The 15,040-nt window shown below is 42.8% G+C and overlaps 1 protein-coding gene across 2 annotated transcripts in view; it reads left to right on the top strand.

Annotated features, from left to right (window-relative positions):
- Positions 1-9,708, top strand: part of gprc6a (G protein-coupled receptor, class C, group 6, member A) — a 28,741-nt gene extending 19,033 nt beyond the window's left edge. The window contains exons 4-5 of one of the 2 annotated variants that reach the window (XM_055635803.1): positions 3,012-3,135; positions 6,932-9,708. In XM_055635803.1, coding sequence (XP_055491778.1) covers positions 3,012-3,135; positions 6,932-8,013 — 1,206 coding nt within the window. In that variant the 3' untranslated portion in view covers positions 8,014-9,708. The remainder of the gene's footprint in view (positions 1-3,011; positions 3,136-6,931) is intronic. The other variant, XM_055635802.1, reaches the window with a different exon arrangement.
- Positions 9,709-15,040: the final 5,332 nt, after the last annotated feature.

Genomic DNA, 15,040 nt, shown 5'->3' with positions numbered 1-15,040 from the left:
GGTGATGTTTCGGGTTGAGACCCTTCTTCAGACTTTCAGGTGTGAAAATGAGAGATCAAAGGGGACGAAGGTCAAGAAAAATATAGAATAGATCTTAGTGAGCTTAACCTCTGTGGTTGGCAACTTACTAGAGAGTATTCTGAAGGATAGGTTATACAGGCATTTGGATGGTCAAGGGCTGATTAGGGATAGTCAGCATGGTTTTGTACGTGGGAGATCCTGTCTCACAAATCTGATTGAGTTTTTTGAAGACATGACAAAAAAGGTCGATGAGGGCAGCGTTGTAGATGTAGTATACATGGATTTCAGTAAGGCGTTCTAAAGGTTCCGCATGGTAGGCTGTTCTGGAAGGTTAGATCGCATGGGATCGAAGGAGAGAAAGCTGAATGGATAGCAAATGGGCTTCATGGAAGGAAGCAGAGGGTGATGGAGGAAGGTTGCTTCTTGGACTGGAGGTCTGACTAGTGGTGTGCCTCAGGGTTCGGTGCTGGGCCCTTTATTGTTTGTCATCTACATCAATGATTTAGATGAGAACATACAAGACAAGATTAGCAAGTTTGCTGATGATACAAAAGTCAGTAGTTTGCAGACAGTGAAGATGGTTGTGAAAGATTGCGGCAGGATCTTGATCGATTGGCCAGGTGGGCTGAGGAATGATTGATGGAATTTAATACAGAGGTGTTGCATTTTGAGACGTCTAACAAGGACAGGAACTACACGGTGAATGGTAGGCCTTTGTGGAGAGTTGTACAGCAGAGGGATCTAGGAGTGCAGGTACATGGTTCCTTGAAGGTCGTGTCACAGGTAGATAAGGTGGTCAAAAAGGCTTTTGGCACATTGGCCTTTATCAGTCAGAGTATTGAGTATAGAAGTTGGGAGGTCGTATTGTAGTTGTATAAGATGTTGCTGAGACCGCATTTGAAATATTGTGTTCAGTTCGGGGTACCATGTTATAGGAAATATATTGTCAAGCTTGAAAGGGTTCAGAAAATATTAATGAGCATGTTGCCAGGACTAGAGGGTGTGAGCTATAGGGAGCGGTTGAGTAGGCTGGGTCTCTATTCCTTGGAGCGCAGGAGGATGAGGTGTGATCTTACAGAGGTGTACAAAATCATGAGAGGGATAGATGCACAGAATCTCTTGCCCAGAGTAGGGGAATTGAGGACATAGGTTCAAGGTGAAGGGAAAAAGATTTAATAGGAATCTGAGGGGTAACTTTTTCACACAAAGGGTGGTGGGTGTATGGAACAAGTTGCCAGAGGAGGTAGGTGAGGCTGGGTCTATCTCGCCTTTTAAGGAACAGTTAGACAGGCAAATGGATAGGACAGGTTTGTAGGAATATAGACCAAGCGCAGGCAGGTGGGACTAGTGTAGCTGGGATATGTTGGCCGGTCTGGGCAAGTTGGGCCGAAGGACCTGTTTCCACACTGTATCTCTCTATGACTCTATGACTCTAGATCGATGTTAGCGAGGGGGAGGTGAAAACGAGGCATGCAAAAATAAAATGTAGTCAGGAGGACAGCCAGACTGGTCAGAGAACTAGGATGGAGAGAGACAGAAACCAAGGGTTACTTGAAGTTGAAGAAGTCAATGTTCATACCGCTGGGTTGTAAGATGCCCAAGTGAAATATCAGGTGATGTTCCTCCAATTTATGCTGGGCCTTACTCTGACAGTGGAGGAGGCCCAGGACAGAAAGATCAATGTGGGAATGGGAGGGGGAGTTAAAGTGTTTAGCAACCAGAAGTCTGGAGTCAGGCATGCAAACCAAGGTAGGCATCCTACCCAACATAGCCTGCTGAGAGGATATCCCACCACCAATAATCCTCTACCTTGGTTCACCAGTAAAACTTATTTCCCAAGTTACTTCCAAATTAACTTTTAAAGCAATCAAACTTATAGCAACCAAAGGAAATACATTTATGAATAAGAAATGTGTGTGACAAAGCTTTTTTGAATTTTTTGAGAACCTAGCTAAAAAACTTCAGACACAACTCTGCCTATTTCATATGCTTAGTTCACTGAGCTTCTTCAAAGGGCAATTAAAGACTTTGAATATTTTTATGGGTAAGATAGATACCTGCTTGAAAAGCAACTGTTGAAAGGTAATTTTGGATAGAAAAAAATGTTGAATTGAAGTTACAACAGAACAGCCAATAATGGTGGAGCAGGCTGAATGAGCCAGGTGGTCTGTTCCTGCTCCTTATCCATGTATTTGTATGCTCCTAAATGTTAATGAATCTGTAAATTCGACATCCACAAAATGAATTTTTGCTTGATTGCGTATTTGTTGATGCAATTTGCCATGATGAAATGAACCACCTCAACTTAGTAGAATTTTTTAATGAAATTTACAATGTCTTAAAAAATTTCTTGACACCTTCAAGCATGGTAACATGGTGACGTTTGACGTTTAAACACCTACAAATTGCAACAATTACTATTCTTAGACACTGTCAATCTCAAAATGTTTTCAAACCAATTACAAATGAATGAAATTTACTTTTATACATAACATATGTAAAACAAATGTATAGTGTTATTTGCAACATTGATAAATAGTTAGCTACTAAGGAAGCAAGGGATATGAGATTAGTGCAAAGAGGTGGTGCTGTAGTAAAAGACCATCTGTGATTTTGTTTAATGTCAAGGCAGGCATTACTGTACGTGCCAAATGGCCTGTCCTTTTTCTATCTCTTCCTAAAAGATCCCAGAATCTCAAGCTGCAGTAAATACAAATTGCAGTTATAATTTCACAGTCAATTGTTCCATTTACATAAATTGCCTGCTATCAAAATACATGGTTCATCTGATTGTAACCTCAACATGATTTGAAATTGTATTTAAATAACCTTTCAACATTTGCCAAAAAGATATAATGTTTATCCTTTTTAGTTTCAAAGTTGATATTGGTTTGTACATATCATGCCTAGTTGTTGGCATAACTAGATTGCACTTTGTGGTTATTGACTTTTCTGAATAATTCTAAATATTTGTTTTCATTTCTTTAAAGAATGTGGTATCAAAATGCTCTAGCCCCTGCCAACTGGGACAACTGAAACTGTCATCAGAAGGTCAACACACATGCTGCTATGATTGTGTAAACTGCAGTTCCGATACGTTCTCCAATACAACTGGTAAGGAGTAAATAAATTAATCTGCAAAATATTTGTCAGGATACACAAGGAACTGTAGATGCTGGAATCTTGAGCAAAATGGTGGAGTAACTCAGCAGGTCGGGCCACCTGTGGAGCGAATAGATAGGTGAGGTTTTGGATCGGAACAATTCTTGAGACTGATTGCAGTTAAGGGGGGAGGGGGATGCTGGAAAGGAGGAGGGTGAGGTGGGGGGCAAAGCCTGGCAAGTGATAGGTGGATACAAGTGAGGCAGGTATCATTTGGTGTATAGGTGGAGCAAGTGACAAGGGCCAGAGATAAGAAAAGGAGACTAAAATGGTGTCAGATTAAGAGAGAAGAGGAGTGATATGTAAAGCCATTGAGAGGCAGGGGCACAGTGGAGGGGGGGGGGGGGGGGGGGAAAGGGGGGGGGGGGGGCATAGAGGGGCAATAGAAGAAATAAGTGTACACTGGGGTTGGGGAGGGCACAGAAAAGAGAGGGGATCTAGGGAATATTATTTACAGTTGGAGAATTCAACGTTCATACTGGGTTGTATGTTCCCAAGTGGAATTTGAGATGCGGTTCCTCCACTTTGCACGTGGCCTCACTCTGGCAATGGAGGAGGTCCACTTGCCTAAGGTATCTATTTGTAAAGTCACAATTTACACGATAGTCATAGAATTACACAGCGTAGAAATATGCCCTGCATCCCATCTCATCCAAGCTGACATTCTTGCTCATCTACACTGCTCCCATTTTCCTGCATCAAGATTGTATCCCTCTGTGCCATGCCGATTTAAGTGTCTGTCCAAATGCGTCTTTAAACCTTGCAATTTTATCTGATTCCACCAACTCCTCTGGCAGAGTGTTCCTTTTTTTTTTTTTTTTTTTTTTTTTTTTTTTTTTTTTTTTTTTTTAGAAGTACGGTAAATTACAATTCTACACAACACATATATTTTTATACATTTTTTATACCGCTTCATTTTTTTTTTTTTTTTTTAGAGCTTTAAGAAAAAAAGTAGAAGTTAGGAAAGTAAAGAAAGTGCAAGAGAATCGTGCAGTGCGAGAGTGTAAGGAAAAGAAAGCCCCTTAGGAAAGAAGTTAGAGAAGGAAGTAAAGTGAGAAAATAGACCCTAGAAAGAAAAGAAGGAGAAAGTAGAAACAATCGCTCTATTATAACATTAAACTCCGCAGAGAGGGGACTACCAACCAAGTCTGTTTTTGTTATTTTACCTCCCGTTACCAGGTCCTGATTCCGCTTATTTATATAGTTGGTTTTTTTTTAGATTACTATTGCACCTCATACTTGTAATAGGTCCAGAAACATAGACCACGTCTTTTGAAATTGGTCTGCTTTACCTGCAGACCAATTAGAAATATGCCCTGCATCCCATCTCATCCAAGCTGACATTCTTGCTCATCTACACTGCTCCCATTTTCCTGCATCAAGATTGTATCCCTCTGTGCCATGCCGATTTAAGTGTCTGTCCAAATGCGTCTTTAAACCTTGCAATTTTATCTGATTCCACCAACTCCTCTGGCAGAGTGTTCCAGATATCAATTACTCTCCATATCAAAACATACTCTCAGCTCCTTTTACAGTTCTTTTTTTCTCACTTTAGTTGTTAATCCGGAATCCGGAAGTGGTCGGCGCTGCCCTGGCAGCAGCGGCTCACCTGCAGTCCGTTTGTTTTTACTTTTTTGTGTTGTTTTTTTTTTGTTTTGTCTAGTTAAGTTTTTGGTTTTTAGGTTGTGTTTATGTGGGTGGGGGGTTGAAACGGGGCTTGCTGTCTCTCTCTTCGGGGGAATGCAACTTTTTTGTCGTATCCCCCTTCTCTGCCTCCGTCTGCGCTGAGGCCTAATGGCGGAGCTGGCGACCTCGAGACTCCGGAGGCAGAGCCAGTCAGGACTTGCTCTGGGCTCGCTCCCGTGAGGGCAGCCCAGCTCGAGGCTGGAACGGCGCTCCCGTGAGGGGCTGTGACGCTCCCGTGAGGGCGGCCTGGCGCGGGGCTGAGACTCTCCCGTGAGGGGCTGTGACGCTCCCGTCGGGGCGGCCCAGCCCGAGGGAGGTACGGCGCTCCTGTTGGAGCGGCCCAGCCCGAGGGAGGTACCGCGCTCCCGTCGGAGCGGCCCAGCTCGAGGGAGGAACGGCACTCACGTGAGGGCGATCCGGCTAGGGGCTGGAACGGTGCTCCGGTGGCTGGGACGGCGTTCTGGCGCCGGTGACCTGAGTCCGGGGTTCAGCCACGGGCCAGCGGCTGCGTCTGCTGGACTGGAGGGTGGCAGCTTTGACCACCCCGGGCCGCGGTGTTTGAGCCGGCCCGTTTGCGGGGTTCAGTAGCCGCGGGACTGGTTGTACCATCGCCCGGTGGGGTACTGCCTCAGTGCAGAGGGAGAAGAGGAGGGAAGAGACTGCAGCCCTAAGATTTTTGCCTCCACCACAGTGAGGAGGTGCTTGGAGGACTCACTGTGGTGGATGTTAATTTGTGTTTGTCGTTGTTTATTATTGTATTCTTGTATGTATGACTGCAGGCACGAAATTTTGTTCAGACCGTAAGGTCTGAATGACAATAAAGGTAATTCTATTCTATTCTATTAAATACAAAAATCTACGGAGAGAGATAATATTTTTGATTAACCGTCTTTCCGACAATGAATTTAGTGGAAGCATTGAATGTACAGTATATTCTGTAGATCATTACCCAAGCCATTGTGATATACTGCTCTTGTTCTTGTTAGCAGAGTTATTAAAATAGTAAACAATCTAAACACCACCCTTCATTTTCGCTTGAACCTAATCTATGATGACAAATCTTCTTCCATACTTCCCATTGTTATTTAGGTGTCCACCTACCTTGCTCAAATAGGCAATAGCAGTGACAGTGACCTCAATAAGAAGGGTATCACAGTCAACCATCTCCAAAAGTAAACTCATTTGTTTTCCGGAAAGAATACCAATTATAATCTGCGCTACCTCATTTTCTAAAGCAGAGGAACCAAGACTCGTAATCACATTTCAGCCAGTTTTAATTAACTTCATCCAGGTCAGCAAAGAGTGGCGATGAAGCCTAGAATTCTTTGAACCTCCTTTGGTGTAACAAATGTTCTATTGAAATCTCGAAACAGTACAGAAGAGGTTTACAAGAATGATCCCAGGAATGAGTGGGTTAACATATGATGAGTGTGTGGGACTGGGCCTATACTCGCTGGAGTTTAGAAGAAAGAGGGGGGACTTCATTGAAATGTACCAAATAGTGAAAGGCTTGGATAGAGTGGACGTGGAGAGGATGTTTCCACGAGTCTAGGACTAGAGGTCATAGTCTCAGAATTAAAGGACGTTCCTTTAGGAAGGAAATGACGTGGAATTTCTTTAGTCAGAGGGTGGAGAATCTCTGGAATTATTTGCCACAGAAGACTGTAGAGGCCAAGTCAATGGATAATTTTAAGGCAGAGATAGATATGGTTGATTGGTACGGGTGTCAGGAGCTATGGGGAGAAGGCAGGAAAATGGGGTAAGGAGGGAGAGATAGATCATCTATGATTGAATGATGGAGTAAATGATTGAATGATGGGCTGAATGGCCTAATTCTGCTCCTATCATTTATGACCTTATGACCTTCTTGTAATTGCCCTTGAAATAGTTTAAATCTTTCTAATAATTGTTATCTTAAACAACAGTGTATGACTTACCTGTTCTTTAGGAAAATTAATTCATCCGTAAATCCTTCAAAGACTGCTACAAAGTTCTTTCACGAAAGCGATATATAACAAAATAAGCTGATATATTAATTGCTGTTTTCTTTGAATAATTTCAGATGCGCAGCAGTGTTTCCATTGTTCTGAGGATGAATGGGCTCCAACTGGAAGTGCCTCATGCAACAAAAAAGACATTATATTTCTTAAATGGACAAATGCATTTTCCATAGTATTGCTAATCTTTTCAGCCCTTGGAATTGTTTTAATCTTGGTCATAATTGTTATCTTTATCAAGAACATCAACACTCCAGCCGTTAAATCCAACGGCGGTATCTTATCGATCGTCATGCTCTTGTCTTTGATGCTGAGTTTTACAAGTGTCTACTTTTTTCTTGGAAAGCCAAATAATGTAACCTGCAAATTCAGGCAGTGTTTATTTGGCATCAGCTTCACTCTTTCTGTTTCATGCGCATTGACAAAATCCCTTGCAATACTCTTCGCATTTAACTTTAACCCAGCTAATCAAAAATATTTGAAGAATTGCTATAATCCATGGCTCATCATCAGTATTTGCACGGGGTTTCAGGTTATCATTTGTGCAATGTGGTTAATCTTTAATGCTCCAAGAGCAGACAGGGATGTTAGAAGGCACCCAAAAGAGATTTTACTGGAATGCATTGAGGGTTCTAATGTAGCTTTTGCTGTTATGTTGGGGTACATAGCTCTCCTTGCCCTGATTTGCTTTATATTTGCCTTTAAAGGTAGAAAGCTGCCAGAAAATTATAATGAGGCCAAGTTTATTACATTTAGCATGCTGATTTATTTCATTTCATGGATTACTTTTGTACCTGTCTATGTAACCACTAACGGACAGTTTCTGCCAGCTGTGGAAGTGGTGACAATTTTATCTTCCACCTATGGGATATTATGCTGCCAGTTTTTCCCTAAATGTTATATCATTTTGTTTAAGAAAGAATATAACACTACCAGTTCATTTTTGAAAAATCTTTACGACTTTTCACTGAAAAGTTCAAAGATTATTTCTAAAAGCCAAATTTCTGCAAAATCCTCATTGAGCTCTCTTCCTCACTTGTCCATCAAACATGACAGCTTCCAAAAGTTAGATAACATAAATCGTAATTCTTTCATTGAGAGCAACAGAATGAAATGGGTTCCAAGGAAGCGATTTTCCAGTTTATAGTTGTTCAATTGATGAAACAGATTTCCACTCAAAATATTCAATCCATATTGAGGGGTAGCTATCTAGATTTGAACGTATATTGAGGTCTGTTCACTTCTGGCCACTGTAGCACTAATGCACTTTGTTACTTTTGAGCACTGGAAGCTCAAGGTGATGGTTTATACAAACTATGTATTGTATCTTTGTGATGGAACAACATATTAGATAAGGATGAGTACCAATCCAAGATGTTCATCAGCATTCTCTCCAGATTACTTACGTTAGTCAAAAAGTAGACTTTGGCTTCCATTATCCACAACTAAAGAACAGGGTATCATCAGATCATCTCAGGGCAGCACAGAGGCACAGCGGTAGAGTAGCTGCCTCACAGCACCAGAGACCCGGGTTCGATCCAGACTACAGGTTATGTCTGCAAGGAGATTGTACGTTCTCCCCATGACCCATGTGGGTTTTCCCCGGGATCTCTGATTTCCACCCACACTCCAAAGACGTACAGGTGTGTAGGCTAATTGACGATATAATTGTAAAATGCCCCTAGTGTGTGCAGGATAGTGTTAGTGTGCGGAGATCGCTGGTCAGCGCGGACTCGGTGGGCTGAAGGGTGTGTTTCCCCATTGTATCTCTAGACTAAGCTAAACCAAAAAAAAACTTACATTTAGATGTGTCCATGACCTGATAAGTAAGCAAGTTGTTTTCTTGATCCATGCTGTTCTGCAGTTTTCCCTTTGGAGATTTTTGCAGCAGTTTAATGGGAATCAGTGTTGATTCTCCATCTCTATTTATCTGCCACAAGTATATCTTACAAAGTTATGAAAAGTTCATCAAACTATAGCAGCAGATTATTCCACAACTTCTTTCTTGTTGATTATGGTTCAGTGAGAGAAAAGTCCTAGTGTAATGTTTAAAATGTTCTGTTCATTACTGTTACATAACAGCCTCGATAAGTACATATAATAATGGACATGCAATTTATTTTAGCTATTTAAATATCTATCAAAACTAAGTTAATAAATGGATGATTTGTTTATGGTAATTCTACATGTAAACATTGAGAATTCTGTGTAAGATTTTTTTAATATCCATATAAATATGAAACTCTTTACACTTTGTAAATTGCAATCTTGTGTATTCTTGTACAATATTTATATACAAACATAATAATTGATCATAATGGGTGAACATAATGGTTTTCCTTCTGACTCTTATAGCAACTCAGAAATAATATTCAAACATGGATAGCTCAATTGTTTCATATCACATTTGTGAGTTTCATCAATTCCAAGTTCAATCCTTTAAGATTACAAAAAATATTTAAATATCCCATGAAATTACTGAAACATTTAAATTGTAAATTATTTAATCGGAACAAGTGTGAGATGTTACACTTTGAGAGGTCCAATGTATGGGGAAAGACAAGATCCTTAACAGCATTAATGTGCAGAGGGTCCGAGTCCATAACTCCTTGAAAGTGGCAAAGCAAGTAAATACAGTGGTAAAAAAGAAACATGGAATGCTTGCATTTATTGTTCCCGGCTTTAAGTATAAGAGACAGGAAGTCATGATGCAGCCTTTTAAGGCTGCACTTGGAATATTCCATGGAGTTCTGGTCATCCCCATTACAGGAAGGATATGGCAATGGTGCAGAAGAGGTTTACGTGGATGCTGCCTCGATTACAGTGTATTAGCTATAAGGAGAGTGTAGGAAGGAACTGCAGATGCTGGTTTAAACCGAAGATAGACACATAATGTTGGAGTAACTCAGCAGGACAGGCAGCATCTCTGGAGAAGGAATGGTTGACGTTTCAGATCTGAAAAAGGGTCTCGACCCAAAACGTCACTCATTCCTTCTCTCCAGAGATGCTGCCTGTCCCGCTGAGGTACTCCAGCATTTTGTGTCTTTCTTAGCTATAAGGAGAGGTTGGGCAAACTTGGATTGTTTTCTCAGGAGCCTCAAAGGTTGAGGGAAAATCTGATAGAAGTATGAGAGACATAGATTATTCTTCCTTCCCCCCCCCCCCCCCCCCCCCCCCCCCCCCCTTTCCCTCTCGGATACCCAAACGGTCTATCCTCAGCAGAGGCTTCTCCTTTGTTCCCCTCCATCCCCACCTCAATGAGTTCCGCATCCGCCACGATGTGGAGCTCTTCTTCCATCGCCTCCGCATCAAAGCGTTCTTCCATGGGAAGGAGTCCTCACCCCCCAGTGATGACCCCTTCTCCCGTCTCCAACGGACCCCCTCCTCTTGGACTCCCCCTCATGGCCATCTACCTGCTTTAGACCTTTTTATTTTAAACTGTTGGCGGCTTCAACTTCTCCATTCCGATTTCTCACTCTAACCTCGCCCCCCCTGAAAGTACAGCCCTCCACTCACTCTGCAACAACCCAGACTGGGTGATCAAACCTGCCGACAAGGAAGGTGCCGTGGTAGTCTGGCGCACTGATCTTTACAAGTCTGAGGCCACGCGCCAACTCTCAAGACACCTCCTCCTACTTATCCTTGAACCATGACCCCACAGACGAGCACCAGACCATGATCTCTAACACTATCTCTGACTTCATCACTCTGGCTCCCTGCCCTCCCAAGCCTCCAACCTCATTGTTCCCCAGCCCCGCACGGCCCAATTTTACCTTCTCCCCAAACTCCACAAACCTGTCTGTCCTGGCAGACCCATTGTTTCTGCCTGTTCATGTCACACTGAACTTATTCCCACATACATTGACTCCATCCTATCCCCCCTGGATAAATCCCTCCCTACCTCACACGCTCTTCGTCTACTCCATGACTTCCATTTTCCAGGTCCCTATTCCCTCATCTTCACCATGGATGTCCAGTCACTCTACACCTCCATCCCCCACCAGGAGAGTCTTAAAGCCCTCTGTTTCTTCCTCGACCGGAGAACCAACCAATCCCCGTCTACTGATACTCTTCTCTGCCTAGCAGAGCTGGTCCTTACCCTTAATGACTTTTCATTTGACTCCTTCCATTTCCTCCAAATACAAGGCGTAGCTATGGGCACACGCACGGGCCCTGCTATGCCTGCCTCTTTGTAGGGTACGTCGAACAATCTTTGTACGAGGCGTGCCAGGGCCCTATCCCCAAACTCTACCTCTGCTACATTGACAACTGTATTGATGCTACCTCCTGCACCCACACACAACACTGACTTCTTCCATTTCACCACTAACTTCCATCCGGCACTCAAATACACCTGGACCATTTCCGACATTTCCCTACCATTTCTTGACCTCACTCTCTCCATCGCAGGTGATAGACTATTGACTGACATCCACTATAAACCCACTGACTCCCATGGCTAACTGAACTACACTTCTTTCAAACCTGCTTCCTGTAAGGACTCCATCCCCTACTCCCAATTCCGCCGTCTATGCCGCATCTGCACCCAGGATGAGGTGTTCCAAACCAGGGCATCGGAGATGTCCTCATTTATCAGGGAATGGGGGTTCCCCTCTTCTACTATAGATGAGACTCTCACCAGGGTCTCTTCTATACCCCTTAACTCTTTTCTCACTCCCCATCTCCCCACTTGTAACAAGGGCAGAGTCCCCTTTGTCCTCACCTTCCACCCTACCAAACCGTCACATACAACAAATAGTCCTCCAACATTTTTGCCACCTCCAACGGGATCCCACCACTGGCCACATCTTCCCATCTCCTCCCCTGTCTGCTTTCCACAGAGACCACTCCCTCTTTACTCCCTGGTCAATTTGTCCCTTCACACCCAAGCCATCCCCTCTCCTGGTACTTTCCCTTGCAACCGCAGGAAATGCTACACTCGTCACTTTACCTCCTCCCTTGACTCCATTCAAGGACCCAAGCAGTCTTTCCAGGTGCGGCAGAGGTTCACCTGCACCTCCTCCAACCTCATCTATTGCATCCACTGCTCTAGGTTTCAGCTGCTCTACATCGGTGAGACCAAGCGCAGGCTTGGCGATCGCTTCGCCCAACGCCTCCTCTCGGTTCGCAATAACCAACCTGATCTCTCGGTGTCTCAGCACTTCAACTCCCCCTCCCATTCCGAATCTGATCTTTCTGTCCTGGGCCTCCTCCATGGCCAGAGTGAGGCCCACCATAAATTGGAGGAGCAGCACCTCATATTTTGTTTGGGCAGTTTACACCCCAGCGGTATGAACATTGACCTCCAATTTCAGGTAGTCCCTGCTTTCTCCTCCCCTTCCCAGCTCTCCCTCAGCCCACTGTCTCTGCCTCTTCCTTTCTTCTTCCCGCCCCCCACCCTCACATCAGTCTGAAGAGGGGTCTCGACCCGAAACGTCGCCTATTTCCTTCGTTACATAGAACGCTGCTCATCCTCACCTGCTGAGCTTATCCAGCATTTTTGTCTAGCTTCGATTTTCCAGCATCTGAGGTTTCTTCTTAAACATAGATAGGGTAGATAGTCAGAATTATTTTCCCAGCCAAGGATGGATATGCAGGGAATGGAGGGGTATGGATCATTTGCAGGTGGGTCAGGTTCAGATTAGCTTGGTATCATGTTTTGCACGTGGGCTGAAGGAGCTGTTCTGGGGTTGTACTTTTCTATCTATTTTGTTACATGACTTAAACGTCCTTGTATGTGGCATCCTTACACTGTAATTGGCCAATTAAAAAAATACTGTATGCCAAAGAATCATCCTGGATTGCTTTTACAGAGACACTTCGATCAATTTCTGTATTGATTTCATTTAAAGGTTCATTTACTGCATTATATCTTGTGACAGAACAATGTATTATCCCAGTTCTTCATTGTCTGACTACATTCCAGACTGCAGTCCTCCTTAATTGTCATTTGAATTACTACTGAGATTGCTTGTATTATTCGTGGATCTCTATGCTGTTAAAATGTAAGCATTCTTTTAGCAGGTAAAACTTCTGGCTCTTCTATAGTGATAAGAGAATGGTGAGTGAAGGCCATTGTAGCAATTGGCACTGGCTCTTCTATAGTGGTAAGAGAATGGCGAGTGAAGGCCATTGTAGCAATTGGCACTGGCTGGATTTGTCTTACCCGAACTCCTTAGACTTGATGTTATACTCTTTGACTTTGCCATGAATCTCTGATCATGAACTGTAGTCTGAGGTTTAGGTGAGTGGTCAAGATAGGATAAATGGATTATATAATGGGAAAATGTAAAATTGTCCTTTAAGACAATATTTTTTTTAAATGAAGCGCATTATCCAAATGGTGAGAGATTGTGTAGGTCTGAGGGAGCCAGATGTCGGAGTGCATGATTCACAAAAAGCTAATGTGCAGTGGAGCAAATACTGACACTTCCCAAGTTATGTAAGGGTTACATTCCATGCACCCTTTCTATGACACAATGAACCTTGCATAAGTCAGATGTTATGCAAGTCGGAAATGGACGTGCTATTACACACGAGTAAATTTACCATTCGCACTATGTAGTACGTACCAGTAGGAGCTCTGACATGGAGGCCACATGGCAGCTCCGTCACAGAGACCATGCGGGAGGTCTGACGCAGAGACCACGTGAGAGCTCTAACATGGAGACCACATAAGAGCATCCACAAGAACAGCTTAATGGCTTGCAGAACAACCGCATGCACAGTAGAGCACTGCGACCAAAACTACCGCGATACGCAGTGGGCTTAAAGGATTGATTACAGAAATAAAGCAGTGGGCTTAAAGGATTGCTTACATAAATGCGAGCTTACGCAAGTCACCCCTTACATAAATTGGGGAGTGCGTGAATAGAGCAAAGAAAGCTAAACGTATATTATTGTTTATTGCTAGCGGAAATAAATACAAACGTATGGACATTATGCTTGGTATATAGGACATTGGAGAGCCCACATCAGGGGTAACATAGTGAGTTGTATTATGGCTACATTCTGGTTTCTTTATAGCATCTTCATCAGGATATCTTTTACACTAACTATTCCCTTAGAAAAGAAAATATTTACCCATAGGCCAAGTGCATTCAGTCCAGTCTTGAAGTATATTAATCTTTTCCGGTCCAATATTAGATTAAATTGTGCACTCACAATATAAATTCTTCATCACTCTCCAGTATTTTGTTTTCTTTAACAATAGGTACACATTCAGTTAATATACAATACTGCTCACTTTAGACATTAGACTTTAGAGATAACTCATGGAAACAGACCCTTCGGCCCACCGTGTCCGCACCGACCAGCAATCACCGCGTACACTAGCACTATCCTACACACTAAGGGCAACGTACAATTTTGCTGAAGCCAAATAACCTACAAACCTGTACGTCTCTGGAATGTGGGAGGAAACCATAGAATACGGAGAAAACACACACAGTCACGGGGAGAACACATAAACTCCATATCGACAGCACCCATAGTCAGGATCGAACCTGAATCTCTGGTGTTAAATATCGATTTGCTTCAAACAGATAACAACACAAAAATTAGTAACATCTTTATTTCACCAGGCGGGTATGGGAGCTCTCACAGTATATAAATATAGGCTACAGTCCCCCTTTCTCCACACACAGAGGAGATGTTCAATCAGATATATTTATACCCTAATAATCAGCAATTCTTTATCTTACAGAGCATAGTACAGCCTCTTGCCTTGTTCATATCTGATTAAAATCAGAGGATTGACAGGTTATTCCAATAGAGGAAAGGTTAGCCCATATATGGGTATGCTGCAGAGGCTATTTTTTGCAGATTCAAGCACTCTTGTTTTTTGACCTTGTTGATTAATTGTCTGTACATTACAATCTGTAGAGTAGAGGGTAAGAACCGAGTTGTCTGAACATCTTTCTGATTGTTTATATCATAGAGCAAAAGATCTAGTGTTATTGTGCTGAAATCCCGCTAGTGTAATAGAAGAAAGGCAAAAAAATCATGCTATTGTGCTGTAATCTTGCTAGTGTTTATATTATAAGACAAGACACCTGGTCTTTTTGTGATGAAATCTAGCTAGTGTAATAGAAGAAAGGTTAAGCATTCATTTTGTAACTTCTAAATCTACAGCAGAATCCATTTTGTAACTTCATTACTTCATTTAACTCTTT

The sequence above is a fragment of the Leucoraja erinacea genome, chromosome 5 (genome assembly GCF_028641065.1).
Source record: "Leucoraja erinacea ecotype New England chromosome 5, Leri_hhj_1, whole genome shotgun sequence".
NCBI classification, from domain to species: domain Eukaryota; kingdom Metazoa; phylum Chordata; class Chondrichthyes; order Rajiformes; family Rajidae; genus Leucoraja; species Leucoraja erinaceus.
Note: the sequence above shows the minus strand (reverse complement) of the source record. Positions and strands in the feature narration are given on the sequence as shown.